This window comes from Tachysurus vachellii, chromosome 13 (assembly GCF_030014155.1).
Source record: "Tachysurus vachellii isolate PV-2020 chromosome 13, HZAU_Pvac_v1, whole genome shotgun sequence".
In the NCBI taxonomy this organism is placed as follows: Eukaryota; Metazoa; Chordata; class Actinopteri; order Siluriformes; family Bagridae; genus Tachysurus; species Tachysurus vachellii.
Genome location: NC_083472.1, coordinates 9,911,444 through 9,938,273, shown reverse-complemented (window position 1 = coordinate 9,938,273; position 26,830 = coordinate 9,911,444). Strand labels below are relative to the sequence as shown.

Below are 26,830 nucleotides of genomic sequence, written 5' to 3'. Positions count from 1 at the left end.
TATAGTCCAAGCTGAATGTATAGTATAGTGTTATTTATTTCTGTACCTTTGAGAGTCACAAACAGCTGGAACCAAATTACTTGTGTGTGTCAAAACACTTGGCCAATAAACCTGATTCTGATGGCAATTTTAACTGCTTATTAAAGGAAGAAAAAGGCATGTTACACAAAAAGCAAGAACAAACACAATGTGGGAAATGTTACCCTCAATTCTAAACTGTTGAAAGCAAAAATAAAACAGTGCCTTATAATGGACTTTTCTTCATTGTTCTTGGTGCCAATTCCCACCCCATTATAGGTGGGTTGCAACTATCTGGGAGTATGACAGCTAATATATACTTCCTCCAGGATCTTTTCAGACTCTTCCATTCAGTATAAATAAGCACAGGCTGGTGTCACTCTTGACAGGAGTGAGAGGAAAGATTTTCCAGAGAGTAGGGCCAATTACACCCCCAGATACAGACTGCTGTAACAAAGCCAGGTTTTAAACTCACTATCTCCTGATAACAGGGAAAGAGCTTTTCCAACGTGCTACAATGGGAGCAATATAAGAGAATAATTTCAAGTAAGAGGTGCTTCTTATTTAGCCTTCATATCTGGATTGTTGATTATGTGTGTATGAGGATTTGGTGCAATAAAAACAAAAAAAATCCTGAAGGATACAATAAAAAAACAGAGAAAATAATCCCTGTGCAATAGTAATTGAATGAAATAATGAAATTACAGAAACTGTAGAAGAATCATTCATAATTGTCAAGAAAGCAACTGGATATCAGCACAGAGAACAGAATGGTACAAAAACATTACCTCATTTAATATCATTATAATGTTTAATTCATAATTGCAACAAAAAATGTCAAAGAGAAACATTACGCCACTTGCAGCAACAGTCAAACCCCAGTGAGCTAATGGGTTCACACAAGACTCTATTGATTTCACACAATTCCTTATAATCGTGAACAGTGCAAAACACCTGGTGATGACAGTCTCCTTCTTATTTGATACAGCTGCAGAAGACAGCATAACAGAAAACATAGTTATGTAGTCTGTAGTTATACTATGACTGGATGTTCAAAACAAGGACAAAACAAAAGCCAAATGCACCAATCAGAATAAAGGCCATAATATTCAACCATATGTTCAGTAGGATGTACGATGTATATCTGAAGTTTAAGTCTCAGTTATCCAAAGCAATTAAGCTTCCAAAAATATTACTCAGATTACTTAATATGATTTCTGTTTCTTTTTTCTTTTACAGAGAGAGCAGAATGTGATTTCTGATGAATCATGATAACCAATCCAGTTAACAGAGCAAACAATTTAGGAGGAAATTTATTTTCAGTTCTGCAACAAATCCAGACCGTCACTAAGGGTCCCTTAATTAATAAATACTGATTCAGAAAGGGGGCACGGTGGCTTAGTGGTTAGCACGTTCGCCTCACACCTCCAGGGTTGGGGGTTCGATTCCCGCCTCCGCCTTGTGTGTGTGGAGTTTGCATGTTCTCCCCGTGCCTCGGGGGTTTCCTCCGGGTACTCCGGTTTCCTCCCCCGGTCCAAAGACATGCATGGTAGGTTGATTGGCATCTCTGGAAAATTGTCCCTAGTGTGTGTGAATGAGAGTGTGTGTGTGTGCCCTCTGATGGGTTGGCACTCCGTCCAGGGTGAATCCTGCCTTGATGCCCGATGACGCCTGAGATAGGCACAGGCTCCCCGTGACCCGAGGTAGTTCGGATAAGCGGTAGAAAATGAATGAATGAATGAATGAATGAATGATTCAGAAATGATGGCTTTGCTAGCACCTTTGTTACTCCTTTAACCTGGCTTAGGCAGTTAAATACTACACACACACACACTGTGGTGTACAGTGGACATGACAAGTGTCTGTATATTCTATATGTCATGTAGTACAAGAGCTTGCTGTATTTGTAGCCCTGTTTCTATACTGACCATTATTTGTAGCCCATACCTGAAAAAACTATAAACCGTATACAACGTGTGTTCATAAACATCTGACACTGAATATTATCATTATTACAATTTTTATTTGTTTTCAACCTAGACACATAGTTCATCTCCTATAGCTTCCGTGCTACCTGGATGTGCGCTGAGCTCCGGCAAATGACTCTGCCAAGCCTCATGATGTCTATATGATATTTTTACTTCTCTTTGCCGCTTGGACGAATCTTGTATCTCTCCAGAAATTCTGCATGTTTCTGTCTCAGGATCTCCTGTTGCTTCTTAAATCCATTCACCCTGAATAAAACAGAACAATCCTATTAAAGTTCTATTTCAACTGATATTTAAACTTGGCAACAAAATATGATAACCTGCTAAGTGTTTTAAATATGATTGGATGCCCGCATTTATATGAACATATTTTTTACATTTATTTTATTGCAAATGTGAGTGATTTCTAACGTTCTGTTTATATGTACATCATAAAGCTGGTGAATTCACAAATCTGATTGGTCAGAAGGTGTTAATTGTTAAAAACATAGTTAAGCTTTGATGATGTTCTGACAGTAAGGCAAACTAAACGTTTATACATTATTGTTTCGATAGTAGCAGCTAATACAGGGAAACAGGGACTTGTATGACCAAGACTCCACATAACCAAGTTTTCGGTAAGAAGATAATTTTACAAACAGGAGCTCTGAAAATAGACATCATGAAAATAATGTATGGTATGGTATTCTTAAGTAAATAAAAACAGCAACTGCTGGCAAAATACTGGGATAGCTGATGAATACAACTTATCAGGACATTCTATTACTGGAAAATAATCAACTTTGGGGTGGTCAGAGTAACTCACATCAGGTTACATCACTTTACTAAAAGAGCATGCCACATCATGTGTTATTCCTTACACAAAACATTTACTTCTTCCAAATCTGTGTGTTGGTTATCATACCTGGCTCTTTCTTTGGACTCGTTATAGATTTTAGTGATGGCATTATCTTTTTTGTCCATGAAGTCATTATGTATTTCCTCCAGCTTTCTGAAAAAAATAACATAAAAATAAAGGAGTAACAATGTTGAAAAGACTTAATTTATTTACTTCATACACAGTCCAGAATAGAAACACCTAGACCTCATAAAATCACACAGTTATCCAATCTGCCAATCATGTGGCAGCAGCACAATGCATAAAACCGTGTGGATACAGGTCAAGGACTTCAGTTAACATCAGAATGTGGAAACTTTGATCTCAGAGACTGGTTCATGATTGATGGAACCAGATTTATACAGGTTTAAGTATTTTAGACATTGCTGATCTGGGATTTTCAAACACAACAGTCTCTAGAGTAAACAGAGAATGGTGCAAAAACAGAAATAATAATATATATTTTTTTTTTACAGATATTACAGGTAGCAATGCCTTGAGTGTGCTTGGAGAAGAATAGTCAGGTAATAGGTAATGTAGCCCATCGGCCTCAAAATTCAAGTTGCAATAAGTAAGTATCTGAGTTACTATGGCCTTTCTGTCAGCTCAAAGCAGTCTGGCCATTCTCCACTGATCTCTCTTATCTAAAAAGCAATTCTGCCTGTAGAATTGCTGCTTACTGGATGTATTCTGTCTTTCACACCATTCTGTGTAAACTCTAAAGATTGCTGAGCATAAATATCCCAAGAGATCTGATAAACAGTTTCTGAAATAGTCAAACTACTCTGTCTGACACGATGACCAGGTCACGGTCAAAGTCACAAAAAACACATTTTTGATATGAACATTAACTGAAGCTCTTGATTAAGATTTGCTGTGTTGTACTGCTGGCATGACTGGCTGATTAATTAACTTCATGAATGAGCAGTTGCTACTATGTAGATATTGTTACTGAAAGGTTACCATGCCTTCTGCGATTTGCACTTTGTTTATTGACTGCAAAATTGAGTTATTGTTAGTGAGTTTTGTTGGTGCACACTGTCTCTGTCAGACATTTTATTAATTAACAGTTGAGGCACAAGGCGTGTATCTGGCGTAAAGTACGTTTATATTTTTTTGAACCGGTAAATGTGCCTGCCAGCGATGTAATGTCAGTCTGTGAAGCTCGGTCTCAGTCCAGGTGTAAAAACATTAAGCAGATTACAACAGGTATAAATAAATAAAAAACAGGAACCAGGAAACGACAGTGAACATACATTTGTGAGATTTATCTAGGCGCTCAAGCAAACTTATGGAGGGAAAAAAAAAAAAAGCAAACTAAAAAATTATCTCATATTCTTTCAGCGAGTAATGTACAAGCGAAACATGTACAGAAAGTCAAGGTCATCAAAATGTAAACACAAACTTTATATATTAAGAACTCTTAGTATAAATAAATCGCCATTTACAATTAAGATTAAAATATAGATTAACCTTCTGCAACCACTGTTGCTGCTAGTATATATACTGTAGTATAAATGCTCATATCTGTTCTTGCTGCTTTTTTTTATTCTAAAGTAAACACATTTAGACCACGGTGCTCCTGAATTCACAATTCTGATTAATTTTCCATAAGAATATCTCTTACTGTAGTTCAGCTGCAAGAAAAACACACTTTATATTAAAGTGTGCCTCAAAATAGATTTATATAGTAACAACTTACCTATAGATTTATACGACTGATGCTTCATATAAACAGATTAATAACAGGTATAATCTTTGATATGGAGAAGATTTCTGAAAGGTAACGTTTACTTAACCATTTTTGGAGTTGATATATATATATATATATATATATATATATATATATATATATATATATATATATACATATAAAACGTATATAACAGTCTGTGGTAAAGCTCTAACTTTGTATTCAAACATTGGAAAATCCTCAGGAAGCTTCTTCTGTAATATGACACAGAACATTTTTTCAACATTAAGAACAAAAAAAGAAAAAAGAGAAGGCTGGTGAGTTAAAACAAAACAAATGCCATAATAGGAACTAACTTGGACATTCCACAATATTAAATGCAACTATAATTGGATAAAAAAAACATGACAGGATGTTCTTTAATAAGCAGAATCTAATAATTAAAGATTGTAAAAAGAGAAACATCTTGGGTTGTAATGGGTTGTTAAATAACCACACAACCACTTCACTGAATATTTTCCTTTAAGCACATGCCCCATCATGTTGTATTACTTATTTAAAAACTGCAAACTGTTCTTGATGAATGATACCAAAAGCTTTGGTTTAATGCTTTAGCTGCATAAAATTGACCACCAGAAATCCAGAGGTTAACTATGGATATTTCCATATATCTTTTTTTTTTGCCCATGAAGTCATTATGTAGTTCCTCCAGCTTTCTAAAAAATAGGCATGTTTTCCATATTGCAAGTTTCATTTCATCATTTATTTACCTCATACCCAGTCCTTTAATAGGAACATCCAGACACTTAAAACAGCCCTATCATGCAGTGAAGCCTATCTTGATTCTGGATACTCAGTACTGGTTATTCACTCACCACATTCAGGATTAATCAATTTATCAGAATAGCAAACAAAGCATTAGCATAGCAGATAGAACAGACGTTCTTTCATTAGCTCAAGCTAAGATGTGGCAAATAATGTTTGTTCAGAATTCCATTTCTAATTGTGACTCTCTAGTAACATGTATAGCCAAAATGTGCCATTATAACCGCTTCCAACCATTTGATATTCTCTGTTGCATTAGGTCCCCTCACAGCCCACTCCCCCACACATTCTTTTCAACATATCTGCTCTAACTCTGCCAGATTGCTTGGCAAATATTTGCCCATTCTGCTTCACACATCTGTTCTAACTCTGCCAGATGTCACACGCTCCCTTCTTCAACACTGCAAAAAAAAAATTGCATCTTGGCAAGTGGAAATGCTTTGAATAGAGTCAAATTTAGCTCCAATTTTCTTATATATGATGAAATAATAAACCAAACCTAAGATTATTTAACCTATTTCTAGATAGTCCCACTCACTTCAACCTTGAAATGATCGTGTTCTATTGGCAGATTTTTTTCTCATGAAAATAAAAATAGGCTCAATAATCTTATATTTGGTTTAATGTAATATTATTAAAAAATGTCACATTTAAGGGAACATTTGGCATTACTAGCAACATCATTGTTGGGATTGTGTTTCTCACACTACCTGAACCCAAAGTAATGAGCACCGATACTCAGAAGCATGGCGACGAGGCAGTAGCCCACCAGCCGCAGATTCTTCTTCCTCTTATTCTGCCAGTCATCCTCAGAGAATTCCTGGGTACTCCGAAACTGCTCCCAGTAGTGCATGTTCTCAGTCGTCTCAGCAGTGCTGGGAGAGAGAAGTACAGAGAAGAACAAAATCAGGAGTTCATTCACAAATCATATTTAAATGTGACACGTGGAGACCAGGTTTACAGGGATTACCTGGGGTTGTGTGTGTATCTGGAGGAGGGTCTAAAACTCTGGTCCAAATTATGATATCTCATTCGGAGGTCATAATCCTTCCTGGTTCCTTCTTTGCTCAACACCCGGTAAGCTTCATTTAGCTTAACAAACTGACTATGGAGGACCGGGTTAGACGGGTCACTGTCAGGGTGAAGCTAAATAAACAGAAATGCAGTTTTAATACATATGCTACACTTCAACAATAATACTGACATACAAATCAGTGCATGACTTGAAGAATGAGTTGAGCTACTTCAGAAACATAAAATTTTTGCAGGACCCCTCTATCATATTTTCATCTTTGCCCTCTTCGTGTACAAAGTACCCTCATGTCTGCTTTAAACCCGCAGAGACCATGACCAACTCAAAGACAAATATAAACTCATCGGTCACCAACATAACATGCAAAATTCCTTCTCACATTCCCAAATTAGAGCTGTTAAGAGAATACTAAGCATCACTATATGTTGTTGTTTTGTTTTTTTCTTTCTAGTTTGATGATGGTTTCTTGCACAGCTGGGAAATTGGAAACTGCACTGCATTCATAATGCTCGGAATGAAGTATGCGCTAAGCATTTCACAGATGCAGCTGAAAAACAACTGACTTTCACAAACAGTCTCCACTGCAACTTTGTGTCCTTATATAACAGCATGTTTGACTCTGTCCTGTGGCCATAAATTATTGGATACCATCCAGATGCTACGATCCAGATGCTACGTCTTTATTTGGGTCCAAATTAACCAAATTAATATGCAATACGATGCAATTTACTGGAATTAAAATATTTGAATCCTTAGCACAAATGGAACCTGTACTCACATGAACATGTTCCACAAGGCAATCACAGAGACCACAACAATTTTGTGTGAGATAAACTTAAAGCTCCCTGCATGTACACAATGTAAGAAGTACTGAGAAAAATCTGATGCCCACATCACTATAATGAAACAGACCCCTCTAGTGGTGAACAGTACTGTGGCTACCTGATGTACTTTAACAGCACAAAAACATACTGCCCTTGATAACCCTGACCTCGGTTCACATGAAGCCAGAATGAAGCCACGACAGCAGTGGCCTGTTTTAGCTACAATATCTGACCAAAAAGAACATTGAATTATATTGCAAATCTTATACACATGGAATAAATATATTTGTAAATTAGACTAAATGCATTTTAACGTCCAATGTAACTGCCTGAATGTTTTGTAAGTTGTTCTGGATTAGAGCGTCTACCAAATGACTAACGAAAATGGAAATGTGAGGGAGAACCTTTTTGGACTTGTCAAAAAATGCATTCTTTATTTCATCCAGTGATGCATCAGCCTTAACCCCTAGAACATCGTAGTAACTTGCAGGTGACCTAAAGACAGTGGAAGAGTGCAAATAAGCAAAAAATGATTTTTTTTTCTTTAGATCATGGATGTACAGTATTGGTATAGTGATATCTTTTTAGACCCAGCAAACAGCTTGAGGATGTGCATCTGACTGCATGAAATACGACATAACCTAAACGTGTTGATGGTTTTGAATCAATCATCATTAAGTGGCTCTTCAATGAAGCCCAACAGCATGGACGACTGCTGATAAAGAGAACAGCTGTACTATTTAGACTACAGAATTTTCAGTAGGTAAATACAGACAATGGATAAACAAAACAAGTTTCAAATGTTTACACTGGCACAAACTGTAATATGCAAATTATGCACAAGAATACAAACTTGCCTGTGAGTAGAAGAAAGTGACAGGAAGCGCTGTGGAAGCTTATAGAAAAACAGACAGTTGTGACAGAGCCGCAGTGGGGCCTCCATCTGTATCATGCTAACATTCATTCTGAGAACATGTTTATCCACAGGAGAATCTGCAGAGAACTGAATAAAGCATAAACTTCAATTATAACACACACAGTAATTAATCAAACATCACACTGTAAGTGACTGAGCCAGTCTTATCTATGATAATGTCTAACAGGAATTCACAGCCCCTAATAGTATGTTCTAGTGCTATATAATTTACACCACTGATCTGATCGGTGACGACTGATATCGTGACAGCCATGATTCAAATCATAGGTTTATGTTAATAAACCTTTCTAATACATTACCATTAGTACAGTAACAGTGAATTCACAGGGACGCTATAACAAGATTAATTGTTGATAAGAGGCCTTTCTGTAAAGAGCCATTTCTTTCAGAGTACAATTCATTCAGTGCTTTGACTCAGGGGTCATTCAGTTTCTCTGTTAACTTGACAAGCTTCAAAAATTTAACAGAAAGAAGAACAGAGGCATGAACTAATTGTCCTGCAGATGTTCCAAATCATTTTGTACAAACTAAACATAAAACATATAACAATTCTCCTTTGAGCTTTAATGATGGTTAAACGTTTAATTGGCGGTGAATCAGAATCAAAATCAGATTGATTGCCAGGTACTGGAGAGTCTACATGTACAGGAATTTGTCTTGGTCTGTTGGTGCATAGTAATAATAGAGAAAAAGCATTAATATATTAAACAGATGTTATAAAATAATAATGATAATGTGTATAAACATTTACAAAAAAAATGTACAAAAAAAAACAAGCAATTGGATGTAAAAAAGAATAGAGACATGAATTGTACACTAATGCAGGATGTGCAAAGAAATGTGGTATAAGCAGAATCTAGCACTTCAAACTATCCTGTTATTGGAAAATAACCAACTGCAGGGTGGAAACAGACCCGTGATGGATTAGATTAGCATCCAAACCAGGATGTATTTTATGTATTAGGCCACCAACACAGTGTTCCATGCATCTGGATCAACCAATAAGAAGCAAAAGCAATTGTTTGGTGACTGAGAAAGCAAGCTTTATCCCTTAAACTTTATAATAATATTGAAAGTTACATCTAAAGTCATTTTCTAATAATCCCAGCTGTAGTATAATCAGTACTTCTAAAATAATTATTGATCAGCATACAGTGGAGAGACTTATTTTCACGTTTGTTCCGGCAAGGCTTCTGGGCCTGATGGTATTTCTGGGAGGCTACTGCAATCGTGTAGTAAAGAACTAGCAGAAGCCTGGTGTCCCATCTACCAGAAGTCTATAGAGACACACACACAGTCCCCAATATCTGGAAGAGTTCTGTTATTATCCCTGTCCCTAAAAAATCTAGTTGTAAGGAGAATAATGATTATCATCCAGTGGCATTGACCTCGATAGTGATGAAGTGTTCGGAGAAAATTATGATTAATTATGTAAAAACTGAGGTTAGTTGTGTTTTGGATCCATTTCAATTTGCATATAGGAGTAATATAAATACTAATGATGCTGCTATAACCATCACACATTTAATAAATAGACATCTAGAGGATACTAGCTCATATGCACGTCTTGTGTTTTTAGATTTTAGTTCAGCTTTCAACATGCTGCAGCCGCATCTTTGGATCTTAAAGTTCACCCTCTTATTATTAAATAGTGTCACTCTTTATTAACCAGCCGTAGGCAGCAGGTTAGTGTTAATAGAACACTCTCTGAAGTTTGAACTCTGAGTACCGCTTAGGGTTGTGTTAGTTCAACGGTGTTGTTCACTCTGTATACGGATGTGTGCAGAAGGTGCTACCCCAGTAATTATATTATGAAATTCTCAGATGATACTGCAATCTTAGGGTTATTAAAAAAGGATGGAGACCTGTCCAAATATTTTTCAGAGATTAGAAGATTTGAGAACTGGTGTGATAACAACCACTTAGCGTTAAATGTAGGTAAGACAAAGGAAATGGTGTTTGATCCTAGAGGAGTGGGTGATCACAGGCCACTGAGCATCCACAATCAAAATGTAGCACAGGTCTCATCATATAAATATCTTGGTGTCTTTTTAGATGATTCACTAACATGGCATATACATGTAGATAATCTCTGTAGTGAGATACAACAAAGATTGCATTTTTTACGTCATCTGAGAGTTCATGGGGTTGATCAAAAATTTATGGTAATCTTTTAAAAGGCAGTAATTGAGAGTTTAATCAGATACTGTATTACAGTATGGTTTGGGAATCGATTTGTGCAATCGAGATCAAAGCTGATACGAATGATACATACTGCTTGGAAAATTATAGGAGTGAAAGAATTGACACCATTGCAAACTACGTACGAACATGCAACTGAAATACACCCTGAGCGGATTGTCTGTGATTTTTCCCATGTTTTAAATACAGAGTATGAGTTGTTGCATTCTGGCAGGAGGTTCAGAGTTCGTCGCTGCAGATTATATAGATTTAAAAACTCTTTTATCCCAGTGTCTGTGAAGTTGTTAAATAGAAGAAATACAGAGTTGTAATTTTATGTATTCAATATTCTGTGTATTTTGTGAACTGTATTTGTCTAATGTGTGTACTGTATGGCTGCAGCATGGGTGATGGCTCAAGACAAATTTTCCTACTAGGGACAATAAAAGTTTACCTTTCCTTACCTTATATTCACAATGCTGGACAATTCTAATGTCACACAGTGACAAGTAGTTCAACTGAACGTTTCATCTTTGTATGTAAATGTATTGTTTGTATCAAATTAATGTAAAGTTAAAATCCATTTTAACAAATGTGACACGTCGATTTCACTGAGAATTTTTATCTAACAACCCTAAATATCGTGATATATCGCCACAGCCCATTGTAACGCACTCAAGAGGGTTGTAAATAACAAGCTAATTTGGTTAGCAAACATTTTTCAAACACATTTTCAATACAAAGCCATTCGTACTGAGTGAATATAAAACAGCTCATGAGGAAATGAACAAAACATTTTGTCCGTAAAGCTACTAGAGTTACCGAGTTAATAGTTATGTCGTTTAAAATTTAGCCGAGAATGAAGGCGTTGACTAGCCGAAGTGATAAAGTTGTCGTTTTTAACTTACGACAGCATAAAAGTGTTAATACTAATACAACTGTTATTGACTTTTTCTAGTTTCCCAGGCTAACACTACTGACCAAAACAAATCGGTATGGAAGGATTAAAGTGAAGTAAAATAAGTTGGTCTAGCAGCAGCAAGTTGTTAGCTTAGTGATTAACAACTAGCAAGGTGTGTTTTATATCCAGAAACCTACCAGTGTTACAGAGCTCTTCCAGTCAGTGTCAGAGTCAGAGTCAGAGCAGCAGCAGAAACAGAACGGTCAGTGTTTCAGACTGTAAACATGTCGATTGGTGTTGAGTTTCTTATTTAAATGGTTAGTGAATCCTCTGTTTTTCGGGATTAAACCTGACCGTTCTGTTTGTTTTACAGTTTGATCCTTTAACTTTCCATTTATTGTTTGTTTACAGCTTGTACGCAACGTCATTCCAAAATAAAAGTCCTGAACAAAAATGATTTTCCCCCATCTTCCTACTCCTCCTCCGTATTAACTCTTTACAACAGCAATATGAACTTTACACACAGTATACGTACCAATAAAATAAAAAAATACTTTATTTACAAAATGTTTTGTTGACAAAATACTTTTGTAAGATTTAGTACAATAATACAACAGTAAACATGTTAAAAAATGATTGTCTTTCTTTAAAAATCTAAGGAGTGCAGGTCCTGTTTGTCCTCACAGTCATGAGGGATCTGTAAAATACAATTAAAAATTGAATATAGACAACTGCTTTGGTATAACGCAGAAAGACACATGTGCAACACGTAAGGATTGACCCAGCACTGAGTACAACATTGTAAAAATGAATGTCCACATATAAATTATACAATGAGCCAATATCAGTTTGCTATCTGGTTATGCATTTAACAGAAGTTTAACAAATGATCCAGTGAAGCAAAACTATTAAAAAATAGCCTTCTGGACAAAAGCAGAAACAATGAACCGATCTCTATACAGTACTATTATCACAGTACTAAATGGCTGTACTAACCATTTAGTGAGCGTGAAGGTAGTGGTCTAAGATGTAAGATGCCCGAAGACGTTGCTCATCTTCATTGTTATATTGAATTGCTTCCAATAGAGGAATGCCATCCAGCCTGATAAACTCTTCAGCTACCTGCATTAAAAACATAATGGACAGCACTGATACACTGGCTTGTGGACATGTGACAGTTATTAAAAGAAAGCAAGCAAAAGTAAATAATACGATGAGAGGAATAAAGCACAGCAGGCAAAAGGTTTTTGGTCCAAAGCAAGACTTAATAGTCGGTGCGACTTTCCCTGAAATCTACACTTAATAAGAATAAACCATAGCAGTGGGACTAGACTTTTAATCCTATGACTGCCTGACCAATTTGGCCCTTATACGTTCCCAACAATTATTCAATTTTCTAATAAACTTACCTTTTTCTATTTTTTGTTGTTCAGTGAGCTTTGGGTCCCTCTACCTACAACAGCAACTTTATTGATGAATACCAATCCCCATTTGGACCAAGTGTAAAAAATCCATTAACACCTTTTGCTATACAATGTTGAAACATATATCCACTGTATAATATATGTTTGGGGGCAGATGCTTTATGTTCTGTTTTGTTGTTCGAGTTTGTGGTTGTAGAAGTCAAAAGTGCCCTCAGTTCATTTTGTGTGTGTGTGTGTCTCACCTGTGGGCTATTAGCTATGAGCAAATGCAGCACCTCTAGGCTCAGTGTTACTATGTCTGGGTCAGCCATTTTGAGTGTGGCACAAAGGACAGAGAGTAGACCTGCTTGCATCAGCTGAATACAGTATCCTGGACCATTGTGAGCAATGTTACCCAGAATTCTTAACACCTGGTAATAGAGATGAACTCCCAAATAAATGTCTAACAAAATAATGTCTCTTAATATAAATGACATGATCAGTTATTAGACATTCAGGTGCACCAGAATGTTTACATTAATCTATGTTACAAGTCTGTATACAGAGTGTGTGTCTTGCGCACTCGCTCTCTCTCACCATGGTATTGATTCCATTTGCAAAGGGTAAAAGCTGGAGAAGAGATGGTACCATCTTCAAGAACAGCACAGCTGAACAAAACATTGGTGAACCAGCTGCAACCAAAAAGTGGGCACAGAATGATATTTTAAGAATTGGCAATATAAAACTGGTTAAATATGTACAATATGGGGAAATTTCCCCATTTTGGGACGAATAAAGGTATATCTTATCTTAAAATCACAACCGACTTTAAACTATAAGTGAAGATCATATTTTTATTGTCTCATGATTCATTTCCTGTGGCCACCTCCATCATGGTATTTGCTGTTGGTATTACCTGTGAGATTGTTCAGGACCCACAGGCTCTCCCTGCTCAGAGCACAGTGGGAGGTTAAGTAAGTCTGGCTGAACACACACAGAGCAGCTAAGAGACGGACATCCTCTATTCCCACTGTGCATCCTGCAGCCTCGCACACCCCGCTGGCCAACATGTTACCCAGGCAGCGCAGCAAGGGCCAGATCAGCTACAAGGCAAAGATAGACTTGAGCGCGTTCTTTCTTATGGACTACAAAAGCTGGAAAATGTGTTTACGAATGAGAAATGTATACGTTTAGAAATTGCTTTACTGCTTAGAGCTTTTGCAACTCACCAATTCCATGCCATCATTAGTGCTTACTTCAGCAACAGCCCCTCCTAGTGTAATCAGCAGGTTACTGCACTGTGAAAGGAGTCCTTCTGTTATCAAGGTGGAGGCATCATTAGTACTGCAAAAACAAATGGATAACATAAACCACAAACACACTCAGAGTGGCTGCAATAACGACGGAATACAATTAGAAAAGATTCACGGTTTAGCTGTGTATAAAAGAGGTGTAGTCAAGCACCGGTTAGTCATGCCACAAGGCCAAAGGAGAAACTCAATCTAATCATTTTTGTTACTTAAATTTTAGAATAGGTCAGAATTATAATAATGAATCAAATGGCAATTTCTGAAAGATAAGTACAATAATACTTAACTGATAGCAGTGTTGTAGGAAATAAAACATGAAAATAAGTTTTCAGGCATAAGTTTGTACAACTATCAGTAACATCATAATTTATATATTAGAAAAAAAATAAAAAAAAGAGTTTGTTGGTGAATTAATATTGTGAGAAACAGGCTCGTAGTTTAAAAAAAAAGCCATACCGTGATACTATGTAATGTAAACACCAGGCACATTCGATTGCAGCTCCCATACCAAACTCTGGATCTGGAGTCAGAAGCGAAATTAAATAAGGGACGAAACCAGAGGACATGACCATCCTGAAAAAAATATTATGATTATTACAATTATGATTCATTTTATTATTATTAATAATAAATATTTCAAAGACTAAAATTAATTAAACTTAATGAACAAATACTTTCAGAAGTACAAGTGACTAACAAATGAGGAAACTGTCACTGTTGGTTTATTGCACAAGGTTTTTGGTTGGGGATATTAGAAACCTTTAGAATCATTTACTGAGCAAGAGGCTAGGGGCATGTGTATGTTTAGTGTCTACCTTTTTACAGTCATGAAACAAAAACAAGAGAACACAGAAAATACACATAATCTTAGGCTTTGGGGTGAAATATAAACCATAATTTCACTTACAAAATATAGAAAAAAAACGATGTAGTTAACTATGAACTATTTGTAAAGGGATTGTTTAGTTGAACCAAATTTGCTAACATTAGGTTTAATTTTCGTAACTCACGGGATAACTTTGTCTGCAGCATCTTTATCCTGAAGCAGCTGTGACAATGTAAAGCCCACTGCCTCCATCACTGCCAGCTTACATCTTTGATTCTAAGGATGTTGTAGAAAGTTAAGAAAGCATACACAACATGGTCTTTCTGAAGAGCTCAAAAATTAAAAAGTGATGGATAGCTGAACAGGTTCTCATCAGACGTTACCTGGATGCAGTTAGCCAGAGCAGGCACTATCCCCTGGACCAGCAGCTTCTCTTTTACTACCGCACCCTCTGGCCACAGATTGCCTAATGTGTACAGGCAAAGCTCCTGTGCAGGCATGTTAGACATGTGAAAACCATATACATCATATCAAAGTCAAAATCATTCTGAGAATGACATTCACTAACTGTCAGTTTGGCACTTGGGCTGGACAGATATGTGAGAAGATATGGGGTTGCAGACAAGCATGACTGGCCCACACCAGGGTGAGGAGAGTTGGACAGCTCATAAAGACACCTCACTGCCTCCAGCTGGCACTGAGCATTGTGTCCGCTGAGCTGCCCAACCAGCACATACATGCTGTTCTCCCGCCTAGAGAGAGAGAGAGAGAGAGAGAGAGAGAGAGAGAGAGAATACATAATTTTTCACTAAGCATCGGGTGGAAACATCTGCATAAAAGGCAGGCCTGCATTAAAATGAAAAATGCAGGACAATTTTAGAAAGTATAAATAAATATAACTTTATGAGCAGACAACAGCTTTAAAAAATAAATAAATAAATAAATAAATAAATAAATTAGCTAGTGCCTAAAATGTATCCTCTGTATTCTTTAAAAAGATTCTTATAGGATGGTTCTAAAGAGACCATCTAGGATAATTAAAATAAAATGGCATGCTTATCTCATATACATATATGTTGCAGTGTGCAAAAACCTGCAGATGTTGTCACAGCCAAAAATTGTGGAAATAATTGACAAAAATGACAAAAAGTTGGGTTTATAACTAAATTGAGTTTTTCCAATACACAGTCAGATGACAGTGGAAAAAAGACATTAATAAAAAACAAAAAAGGGAAACAGCTAATAGAACAGAACAGTTTAAATGCTTAATGTTTACCTCTGATGATGAGACAGAGACTGATATTAATGATAACCCATTTCCCATTGTAAACTGCAGGAAGTAGTTTAGGTTAGAAATGCAGAGGTAGAAGTAGACAGGCATCTCAGTAGAATCAGTATGTTTAAAGCAAACAATTCATTAGTGCTCATGATGAGAGGTCAATCGTATTGAAAAACCTTCCTGTACACACTGCAACTGTACACTGAGCTTAATCCTAATTCAGTTTCAAATTGGATTGGGGTGGTGTTGAAAAAGAATTACCATGTAAACACTTGAATTTGCCCATTTTCGGGTGTGAACCCAATGAGCAACCCTGTGTGTTTGCGCAGAAGTTTTGTTTGGAATATATGTAATACAAATGAGAACCAATATTTGAATTGGACTGCAGTGTTTAGGGTACATATGAACAGTACTTTTCAGATCTGAAAACAGATTAAATTCATTCGGATTGATAAAAAATGGGTACACGTATACTTAATGTGATGTGATTTATTTCCTTTTGGGAGAAACCGTCATTTAAATTGCTGTAAATGTAATCGTGGCTGAGTTACAAAGGGAAACAGATTTCTGATCAGTAAAGCTGGTACTCAATAAGTAATAGAAAATGTCCAGATTTGCCAGTGTGAAAGGTTTTTCCAGGTCACCATTCATATTCAGACTAACACAGTGTTGTTTTTTTTGTCACCATATATGTGCCTCTTATTATTATTACTGTTATTAACTACATTAAATGGCTTTTTGACAACCTTTATAGCAAAATACTGTACTGTCATGGAAACAAATCTTATTATGCTCAGCAATTACAGACATCATCATTTTTGGGCATCAGAGTCAAATTATGTAATTAATACAATCAAGAATACTTAGTGAAGATGGGGTGAGTCTGAGGGTCTCTTAGTGCCTTTCTCAGCATCACCAGATGAGCAGCTTTCTCTTCTCCACCATGCTGCACATTGTGCAACATCTCTCGAATCTGCACACACACACACACACACACACACGTCATTAGTTTTTCAACACACAACATATTAAAGCACAGCAACCAATTTACATTATGATGAGAAAACAATAGTTGAATGAATTCATCCTTTTTGTGCTTCATATGGATTATAGACTAAATACCTGATTCACATGGATGACTTATAAGGTGCTTTGGATAAATGTGAATAAATAGAAATGTGATTTGAATGCAGTTACCTGATCTTGAGAAAAAGGAGTACAGTCTGTTTCCATCAGGTCATTTTCCTGCTCCTCATCATTTAACAGAAGCCTTTTACTGACCAGCTGTCTGTCTCTCCTGGTCTGTCTCAGGACTACGGACAGGTTCAGAAGGGGGGAAAAAACAGAAGCACAAAATGTGTCTCATTAATATTCAAAAATAACGCAAACCATCACAAATGTCAAAAACAAACCTTTTTCATGTTCTCTTCTCTTCTGTTTAAACTCCTCCAAATCTTTTACAGAGACACTCGATTTGTGTCGCACTGCTTTCAGTCGCCACATAATGCACACGTTATTACCTGCGAACCCACGTGCTTTTAGACGCAAATTCTGGTTAGTTAGTTAGTCAGTTAGTTAGTTAGATAGATAGTTTTTAGTCTCTGCACTTTGCAGAGCAAGATCCATGCTGACAGGACGCACTAAACTGCTGCAACAGGAAATGACGTACGCGATTTCAAAATTAAAGTCCAAAACGACCTTTAATATGTTTGGTGCAATTTGGATATGTGGAAAATATGAAGCATTTATAAAGTTATAGGGGGTTTATACAGAGAATATAGTTCACTAATCCATATTCCATGCTAATAGTGATTCTCTGATTATTCAAAGGTCACAAATCATATAAAAATTATGAATATCCTACTTTCATTTGTGTTCATGAAAAAGAGACATATACAACTGAGCTTTACCTACTGTTATTCTTTTGTAAAATGATCAATTAAATCATTAAGACCAATTTTCCACTCTAACACTTGTACTTTTACTGTTGTTGCCTACCCACCTGCATAAATCTCTATGTTCTGAGATGCTTTTCTGCTCACCACAGCTGTAAAGTGTGTCAGCTCAAACTAGTCATTATTCCTGACCGCTCTCACCAACAAGGTGTGTCTGCCTGCAGATCTGCTGCTCACTGGATGTTTCCTGATTTTATGTGTAAACTCTTGTATGTGTAAACTGTTGTACAGACAATTTGGCATTGTCAAAGTTACTGTGATCTTAGTATTTACCCGTTCTGATATTTGAAGGTGAACATGAACATTTTAGACTGAAAAACTGCATGAAGGATCAAGGGGTGCAGGTGTACCTGTAAAGATGGTGAATGTATATAAGCTATGGGTTTTTTTTATGGGTCATAATGGTGATTAATGAGTTGAGGTCCAAGTCACCTCTAAAACATAGGCTACATTTTGTGGCAGCAGCGTGTGTGTGTGTGTGTTTGTGTGTGTGTGTGAGAGAGAGAGTGTTTGTGTGTGTGAGTGTGTGTGAGAGTGTGTGTGTATGTGTGTGTTTGTGTGTGCGCTTTTTTTTTGCGCGTTTTTTTATTTAAAAGGGCCAGAATTATAAAAAAAATAATAACAAAAAACATTAATATATTCTATAGTAATTACATATTACATCAAAATATGAATATATTTATACACATACCCTGTGCATACATACTATACTATAATAATTTATCCATATCCATTTGTCACCGTCTTGACACAAATAGATAAGTAGAAATAAACCTCCGTAAGAACGTTAATGATTCAATATTATTTGTGTGGTGGCTCAAAATCAACAATGACACAAAGATGATGGTGTGTGTGTGTGTGTGTGTGTGTGTGTGTGTGTGTGTGTGTGTGTGTGTGTGTGTGTGTGTGTGTGAAAATCATCACAATTAGTTACATACCATAACATTGGTGATATTTTAAGCATTGTTTCTAAAACAAGTGGTTCGAGAAGCATGAGTATGAAACGGAAGGAACACGAAAAGTCACAGTAATAATAAAGATAACAGCTAAAAGAAAAGTAAACACCGAAAGCAGATCAGTCGAAAGGGAGCAGCTTCCTGATCAGAAGCAGAAATAATTTCCGCGTCTTCAGCACGCACAGGGGATCATACAGCTTATATTACTTACAGAAAAGTTCAGGGAGGAAAACACCTTGATATCAACCCCTGTGTTTGGGGATTAGTATGAACGCAAATCTGTCTGACGTGGAGCAGCGCACATCCATCATTCCTTCATGTCCTCCATCATTTTCTTGAGCGCTGGAGTACTGTAAACAGTAAGGAATCAGAACATCATGCTAGGTAGGACACATCCAGATGTGCAGGTAATGTAATGTTTATAGAATTTCTTACTGGTACTGACTAGGATTTGTCTCCTGCTTTGAATAATCGAGGACGCGGAGGCAGTGCAGAGGAGAGATGCTGGTGCTTTGCTCAAGTAAAGGGTCCGACTGAAGTAAACGCAGCTGAAGGTAAGAACAGACTCTTATCTCTCAACTACTTTACGCCTGTGTACTGAAACTATACTAGAAATGTCCAACATGATGAATATTAATCATGTCTACTACACCCAGTTTGATACAAATGATGACATTTGAAATGATCAAATTAAATCTTCTTTTAATTCACTTTCTCAAATAAACCCTCTAATTGATTTCTACACGCACTTAAATTATCTTTAGGTATGAAATAGGGATTTGTGTCTTTACTGCATTCAAGCACTTCTTCTGACAGAGCTCCCCAAAATCAGTATTGACAACATCCAATGCATCTATATCACATATATTATATATTATTATTATTCCATATTATATCTATAACACATAATACATACGTGCTGACATTTGAAAATAAATGTAGATTATTTTATTTGTACCCAAGAAGTTTGCACACTGGGGAAATGGTGGTTTTGTGGTTTGCATTTTTGGTGCTTTGGGGGTTCCCTGTGCGTACTACGCTTTCCTCCCCAGTCCCAAAACATGCATTTAAGTTGACTGGTGTCTCTAAATGATCCATGATGTAAGAGCAACAGGCAACCCACCTGATGCTTGTTCAATTTTAGACATGCCTGAGTGTCAAAAAATGATATGTGATGACAACTCTGTAGTATACATTTGTATACATACTATATATTTGTTTATAAATTATGCCAAATTGACTGTATCAATAATTTCTAGCTAATTGATAATCATTAAGCTCTAAAGCTCTATATAACTTAATCTTTGTCAGTCTATAATTAGAAATCCTGGTGGCTCATAAATATTCATTGAGGTTTTAGTGCTTCCTTTAAAAAGCCAGTGCAAGCTCCCAACAGTGAGTCAGGCAGTGAGGAGGAGTGTGTGAGTGAGTGTCTGCGTGCGTGTGTGTGTGTGTTTGTGTGAGTGAGTGAGTGAGTGAGTGTGTGTGTGTGTGTGTGTGTGTGTGTGTGTGTGTGTGTGTGAGAGAGAGAGAGAGAGAGAGAGAGAGAGAGAGAGAGGAAGTCAACTCTTTGATATGCTGATGCTCAGGGGAGGAGAGCAGATGGCACCTGTTCACAAAGCTTATACCCACTCTCTCAGCACCCCAGTGGTTCTTCTCACTTAATTTCTATTGCAATATGTGGTTTATGGGTCATTAAATGTATTCTATGGAGGGAAAACTGTTGTTTTATGCTTGATGGAAACTGAAGTTAAAAAATAACTTCAGCAGAGCCTGTTTTTAAGGGCTGTGCGAAGGGATGCTTTAAAATTGCTATCCCCTTTTCTATATAATTAAGCTTCATATAATCATGTGCTATCATATTTGATGGGTTTTAGTACATTTTCCTAAGTCATGTAATCACATACGGAAAAAAGAACCTCTCGCCAGTTAAGTTGTATAGCCATTTTTCTTAACCAAATAAATAAGCAACCTGCTTATATTTCTGCTTTTCAAACAGAAATCCTGTTTAAAAATGTAAGTCCATGGAACAGTAAGACTGCATTGAACTCTATCCATTATCTTCAGTAGTTTTACTACTTCTGTGCTGTTATCTGGAGTTATTATTGATTAGTGGTGGTGCTAATGCCGTGGGAAAATGGTTGCTTGAGGCACAACCATTAGGGTCAAAATTGTTAGATTTGCCAATATGTTTTATTTTAACCTGTCATTTCCTTACCGCAATGTAAAAAGATAATTTATTTTACTAGATCACCATGTTCTAGTTTAGTTCTGTGGATGATAACTCTCTTACTTGATGAATCACTTAAATATTTGTATCCCTGATAAATGACTGTTGGTTGTTTAACAATTCTATTGTCAAATAGCTGCTAAATATTAAGTACAGCTACTTAGTTCAGCTATTTTGACATTGACTAGCGCTGCTAGACTATTGAGGCAGTCTACCCTAAAAAATGTCACTTTTTCCCTTTTGTCATACTAACAGCATGCATAGAAATACAGTGTAAACAATATCTTTGGGGTGACCGTTTGGATTTATCTCATTATGGGGAAGTGCGTGTCCTCCTAAATATCTATGGTACAACAACATCTCTGCTTATAATGCACTTTTACTTCAGATTTTATGAAAGTTTTGTTGTTTTTTTTAAATTACATAGTGCTCTAAGATTATAGCATACCTGTGGTCCAAGATGGCAGCGCAGCAGTAGCACGCAGCGGCCATTCCGGGTTCAATAGCACAACACACACCCACATCATATATATCCATCAAACATGCTGTTTTGCACACTGTTTTTTGCTCTTTGCACATGCTGTCTCACATTTCAGTCGATTGTTGTTTTGCACAATACTTTACCTCATGTAACTGCTGCTACAGTAGTATGCAAAAGTTTAGGAACCCCTGACAATTTCCATGATTTTCTTTTATAAATATTTGGGTGTTTGGATCAGCAATTTCATTTTGATCAATTAAATAACTGAAGGACACAGTAATATTTCAGTAGTGAAATGAGGTTTATTGGATTAACAGAAAATGCACAATATGCATCAAAACGAAATTAGACAGGTGCATAAATTTGGGCACCCCAACAGAAAAATCACATCAATATTTAGTAGAGCCTCCTTTAGCAGAAATTACAGCCTCTAGAAGCTTCCTATAGCCTGTAATAAGTGTCTGGATTCTGGATGAATGTATTTTGGACCATTCCTCCTTACAAAACATCTCCAGTTCAGTTAGGTTTGATGGTTGCCGAGCATAGACAGCCCGCTTCAAATCACCCCACAGATGCTCAATGATATTCAGGTCTGGGGACTGAGATGGCCATTCCAGAACATTGTACTTGTTCCTCTGCATAAACGCCCGAGTAGATTTTGAGCAGTGTTTTGGGTCTTGTTGAAATATCCGTAACTTCAACTTGTGACTGATTCCTCAACATTATTCTCAAGAATCTGCTGACATTGAGTGGAATCCATGCGATACTCCACAGCACCTTATTCCAAAATGAAGCTGGCTTGTCCAAATGTGCGTTTGCATACCTCAAGCGACTCCGTTTGTGGTGTGTGCAGAAAAGGCTTCTTTCGCACCACTCTCCTGTACAGCTTCACCTTGTGCAAAGTGCGCTGAATTGTTGTACGATGCACAGTGACACCATCTGCAGCAAGTTGATGTTGTAGGTCTTTGGAGGTGGTCTGTGGGCTGTTTTTGATCATTCTCACCATCCTTTGCCTTTGCCTCTCTAATATTTTATGTAGCCTGCCACTTCTTCCCTTAACAAGAACTGTGCCTGTGGTCTTCCATTTCATGTCTATGAAGTTCAAGGCTTTATGAGCTCACCAAAACAATTGTGTGTTCCAGTTAATCAGTGTTAAGTAGTTACAGGTATTCAAATCAACAAAATGGCAAGGTTGCCCAAATTTATGCACCTGTCTAATTTTGCACATTTTCTGTTAATCCAATTAACTTAATTTCACTACTGAAATATTGTCCTTCAGTTATTTGATAGATCAAAATTAAATTGCTGATCCAAACACCCAAATATTTATAAATTAAAATCATGGAAATTGTCAGGGGTTCCTAAACATTTGCATACATCTGTATAATACTAATGTGTTCATTCCAGTATTTCTGCACATGTAATGTTAATTGAACATAAAGTATTTACAATGGTCAGCTCTGTTTTTGTGTATTGTCTTTTGTGTATTGTCTTTTGTGTAATGTCTTGTATTTTTTGTTTGCACTGTCTTTTGTCCTGCACTGTCTTTATGTCTTGTCCTGTACCAGGTTGTACAGATGCACTTTACAGTATGTATCTAGGACTAACTTACTTAAGTCCTTAGCTCTGTCTTTGTTTTATACAGCACCAGGGTCCTGGAGAAACGTTGTCTTATTTCACTGTGTACTGCAAAAGCTATATAAGGTTGAAATGACAATAAAAGCTTCTTGACTTGACTTGACTTGACATACTGGACCTGGTGTGCATTACCGCAGCACTAAACTCAAGTAACATTACGGTACCTAACCACTAGATGGCACCATTTACTGTCCTTTGAATTTGACCAGGAGAACTTTGAAGCGACTCTTTAATTTCATATTGTAGCCGAATTTTTTTTTTCTTTTTCTTTGCATATTTATTAACGGAGATAATAAGAAGCTAAAACCGAGCGGAAACAGTATCTGTTGTAAATGTGAACATTATTTACCCTCCCGTGCTATGTCACGGGGCACACACTGATGCCCCACGTCTCAACATTAACTCTAACCCATGAACTGCCCCTCCCTGAAACCGGGTAAACAACCGGTCCAACCTCCAGACCGGAGATGGGAGGAGAGGAGAACACACGGCTCACGGACGCACACAGACGCGTTCATTCACACTTCCGTTTAACTGCGAGCGACGCTTCACAAACTCTGAGACTGAGCTTTCCAATGCCTCCAATGCCTGTAAGGACACAGCGACAGCTTGGCTCATGAGGAGCACACAGCAGGACGAGAGAGAGAGAGAGAAAAACAGCTGGGGAAAGATGAAATGTTTCTCTCGTTACCTGCCTTACATCTTCCGTCCTCCGAGCATCATCCTTTCCTCCACCTGCCACGCTGAAGGTAGGATGATGATGATGATGATGATGATGATGATGGTGTGTGTGTTGGAGATGTTGGGGTTCATCCTTACATGTTGCCTCTAATTTTCGTTTGAGATGAAAGAGTTTCCAACAAAATCAAATCAGTGCATCTGTCTAGGATGTTGTAGGGTGATTCTGACACAATTTTACTTTAAAGATGCTTTGGATGAGATAACGTAAGACTCGAAGTGTAAACAGTTACCGAGCAACATTTACATGACTTAAACCGGCGGAAGTATCTTGGAATCTTAAAAAGTAGTGATGGAAAAAAAAAGCATGTGAGATGCATGACACACGGATAACGGTTGTGTTGCAAGAATACAGTTGCGAGTAGGTTCTGCAGAAATAAGCTTCCTGTGCAAGGTTTTAATATCTGCGAGAAATTGAGGAGCTTGGAAATTGGTGTAAACTCCTGTTTCTACAAATTGAGAGGAACCGGAAAGTTGAGCTGTATCAGGCACGTCCCACTTGATGGAGATCATGAGGCTTACCCAGGACCAGATGGAGAGTTTATGGCTCACAGTTGGCTAGGGAATATCTTGGGATTCCCAAGGAGAAGCTAGGATAGAGAAGTCTGGGCTGGTCTTCTCAGCTTGTGCACCACACATGAAAAGCAGAATGAAAAAAATTATTAGAGTAGAGATTGTCAAGGCCTTTTTTTTTGCATTAACATCATTCTCTCTCTGTGCCGTCGAATTCTAAACCCTGACTGGTTAGAAAGTTTGGATCAATTTTTTTAGAACAGCAGCTATGAAAGTAGTTCTGATTGTAGAAATTCATGGATTAAAGATGTGTTTTTAATTAAAATAAAGTAAAACATAGTAGTTGTTGAAGTCTTTAGTTGTTAAAGTCTTTAGTAAAAAATGTTTATTTACAATTTAAGTTTATTTACAATTTAAGTCAGAGTATGTAAAAGGTGTAAAAATGCTGTTCCTTTAAGATTCCTTTAACATTTCCACTATAGGAAAGTCCAAGGGATGAAGTACATTGGGTACATTAAAGGCTGCTTATGTCAATAAGATACTGTAATTAGAAAATAGCTTATTTTGTGGACTTTCCACAACAATAACTGTAAACTTGAAATTACTAAACAATATTAGTTTTATTAGTGGGTGGCACAAATAACAAGTGTTCTTGCAGTTAGATGAAACATTCTGGAGGGAAAGCATTTGTTTAAAAATTCACCAGTGGCTATATGTATAATTTCTTACAAGATGAAGGAGTATGTGCTCTTTGCCACAGATTACATGTGCTTTACTTTGTTCACTTTTATTAGTAATCACTGAACCATGTCACTAAATACCTGAATGAAGTTAAACTTTTCTCAATTTTCAAAGAATTAAAGCTCAAACTATCCACATCACTGGACACATCCACATCTAGTCACTGTTGCTCATGTCATCATGTCATCAGATGGCTCCAACTCTGACTGAAAAGGAAGGGTCTTCGGTCTTCGTGCTGTCACTGCTATATGTGTGAAAATAGCATACAAGGAATAAAGCTGTGTGGGATTTGCTGTTATTGGTATATAATCAGCATCAGTCTGGTAATAGTAACACCTCCTCACTTCAGGGACATCATGTTAGCATGTCGTTGATTTTCCTTTAACAGCAGACTTTCTAAGGGTGACAAGAGGATGACATGTAGCACATTGTAACATCACTGTTTGAGAAATCTGTTGAGAAATCTGTTTCAAATAACTAACCAGTATTATATTGCGATTAAAAGAATGAAGGCATCCTGAAAGGCCTGGACAATGTCTATCTATTAAGACTGCTGTGTGTTTTTTTACAGAGGATTTAGTAAAAAAAAAAAAAAAATTTTCTTTTTATTGGTTAGCTATAGGCTATAAGTTTAATCTGTCTAAAAATCAGGGAAGAGCAACGAGAGAAGATAAAGCCATGGATCACAGAATTCCTGCTCTTTAACTTATGATCAGGATGTTTAAACTTAATGCAGAGGCAGACAAAGAAATAATTATCTTTTGAGCCTTGTGTGGACATGCACATGTACAGCTTGTGACTTGTGCTATAAATACTTTGTAGGAAATTGTCTTTGGTTTTGGTGCGCTGTGTTCTACATTTTAAGACCACAATCTCAGTATCAGACAGTTGTTTGAGAAATCTTTAATCCAACACTCACAAAACCCTGAGAGCCTGATGAATGGTTTTGATTATAGTATTAATATTTATGTAATAATAGAGGCAGAGAAAAATAATGATCCTAGTTGTCTAGCAACAAAATAGCTAACCATTCTTCTAGTTGTTAAGGTTAATGCCCAAACTGAAGCCCTTGTTCTTACTGTACCCCTTTCCACATTGGCTAGAAGCTAATGTGGTAGTTTTGTGCATTAACAACACAGTTATTAAGATTATTAAGTTATTAACAAGATTATTACAAGGGAAACAATGGGTTAATTAGTATGCTGCAAAGTTACCACTACTTTCTTTCTGCAACATGATCATCTTAGTTTGAGACATCACCAAACAACCTGTGATCCTGACCATAAAGACCAAGAGGCCAAATTGAAATGACCAGTATTGACTGATATATCCATCTGCTCTGTGGTTATTGAATCGCATATTATTCCAGCGCTGTGCTCAGGGGCAGGATATTTATTGTGTTGTTGAATAGTAGCTATGATCCTTTGATTGTCCTCCGTTTACCCCTCCCCACTCCCCCACGGGGCTCACATAACTGTGCCAG

General features: G+C 36.9%; 3 protein-coding genes across 6 annotated transcripts in view; 1 reads left to right on the top strand and 2 right to left on the bottom strand.

The window, feature by feature from the left end:
* Positions 1–810: 810 nt before the first annotated feature.
* On the bottom strand, positions 811–11,700 carry dnajc4 (DnaJ (Hsp40) homolog, subfamily C, member 4). 2 transcript variants are annotated; one of them, XM_060885016.1, is made up of 7 exons: positions 11,475–11,700; positions 8,116–8,261; positions 7,663–7,753; positions 6,372–6,547; positions 6,112–6,276; positions 2,911–2,997; positions 811–2,252 (listed from the first exon to the last, which is right to left on the bottom strand). In XM_060885016.1, exons 2-7 carry the CDS (start codon positions 8,220–8,222, stop codon positions 2,156–2,158), a joined length of 723 nt encoding a protein of 240 aa, XP_060740999.1. In that variant the 5' UTR covers positions 8,223–8,261; positions 11,475–11,700; the 3' UTR covers positions 811–2,155. The 2 variants fall into 2 exon arrangements, with proteins under 2 accessions (XP_060740999.1, XP_060741000.1); XM_060885017.1 differs by lacking the exons at positions 811–2,252; positions 2,911–2,997 and adding an exon at positions 4,774–5,292.
* A 115-nt stretch (positions 11,701–11,815) lies between these two features.
* tmco6 (transmembrane and coiled-coil domains 6) lies at positions 11,816–19,123 on the bottom strand. 2 transcript variants are annotated; one of them, XM_060884841.1, is made up of 13 exons: positions 18,989–19,123; positions 17,293–17,408; positions 16,959–17,068; positions 15,385–15,568; positions 15,200–15,304; positions 15,001–15,092; positions 14,447–14,563; positions 13,910–14,024; positions 13,597–13,783; positions 13,278–13,372; positions 12,944–13,111; positions 12,274–12,399; positions 11,816–11,974 (listed from the first exon to the last, which is right to left on the bottom strand). In XM_060884841.1, exons 2-12 carry the CDS (start codon positions 17,326–17,328, stop codon positions 12,277–12,279), a joined length of 1,332 nt encoding a protein of 443 aa, XP_060740824.1. In that variant the 5' UTR covers positions 17,329–17,408; positions 18,989–19,123; the 3' UTR covers positions 11,816–11,974; positions 12,274–12,276. The 2 variants fall into 2 exon arrangements, with proteins under 2 accessions (XP_060740824.1, XP_060740823.1); XM_060884840.1 differs by lacking the exon at positions 18,989–19,123 and adding an exon at positions 17,508–17,776.
* Positions 19,124–19,163: 40 nt separating this feature from the next.
* Positions 19,164–26,830, top strand: part of LOC132855683 (serine/threonine-protein phosphatase 2A 55 kDa regulatory subunit B beta isoform-like) — a 51,537-nt gene continuing 43,870 nt past the window's right edge. Inside the window, exons 1-2 of one of the 2 annotated variants that reach the window (XM_060884843.1) lie at positions 19,164–19,390; positions 19,483–19,560. In XM_060884843.1, coding sequence (XP_060740826.1) covers positions 19,384–19,390; positions 19,483–19,560 — 85 coding nt within the window. In that variant the 5' untranslated portion in view covers positions 19,164–19,383. Of the gene's footprint in view, positions 19,391–19,482; positions 19,561–23,650; positions 24,105–26,830 lie in introns of those variants that run through there. The other variant, XM_060884842.1, reaches the window with a different exon arrangement.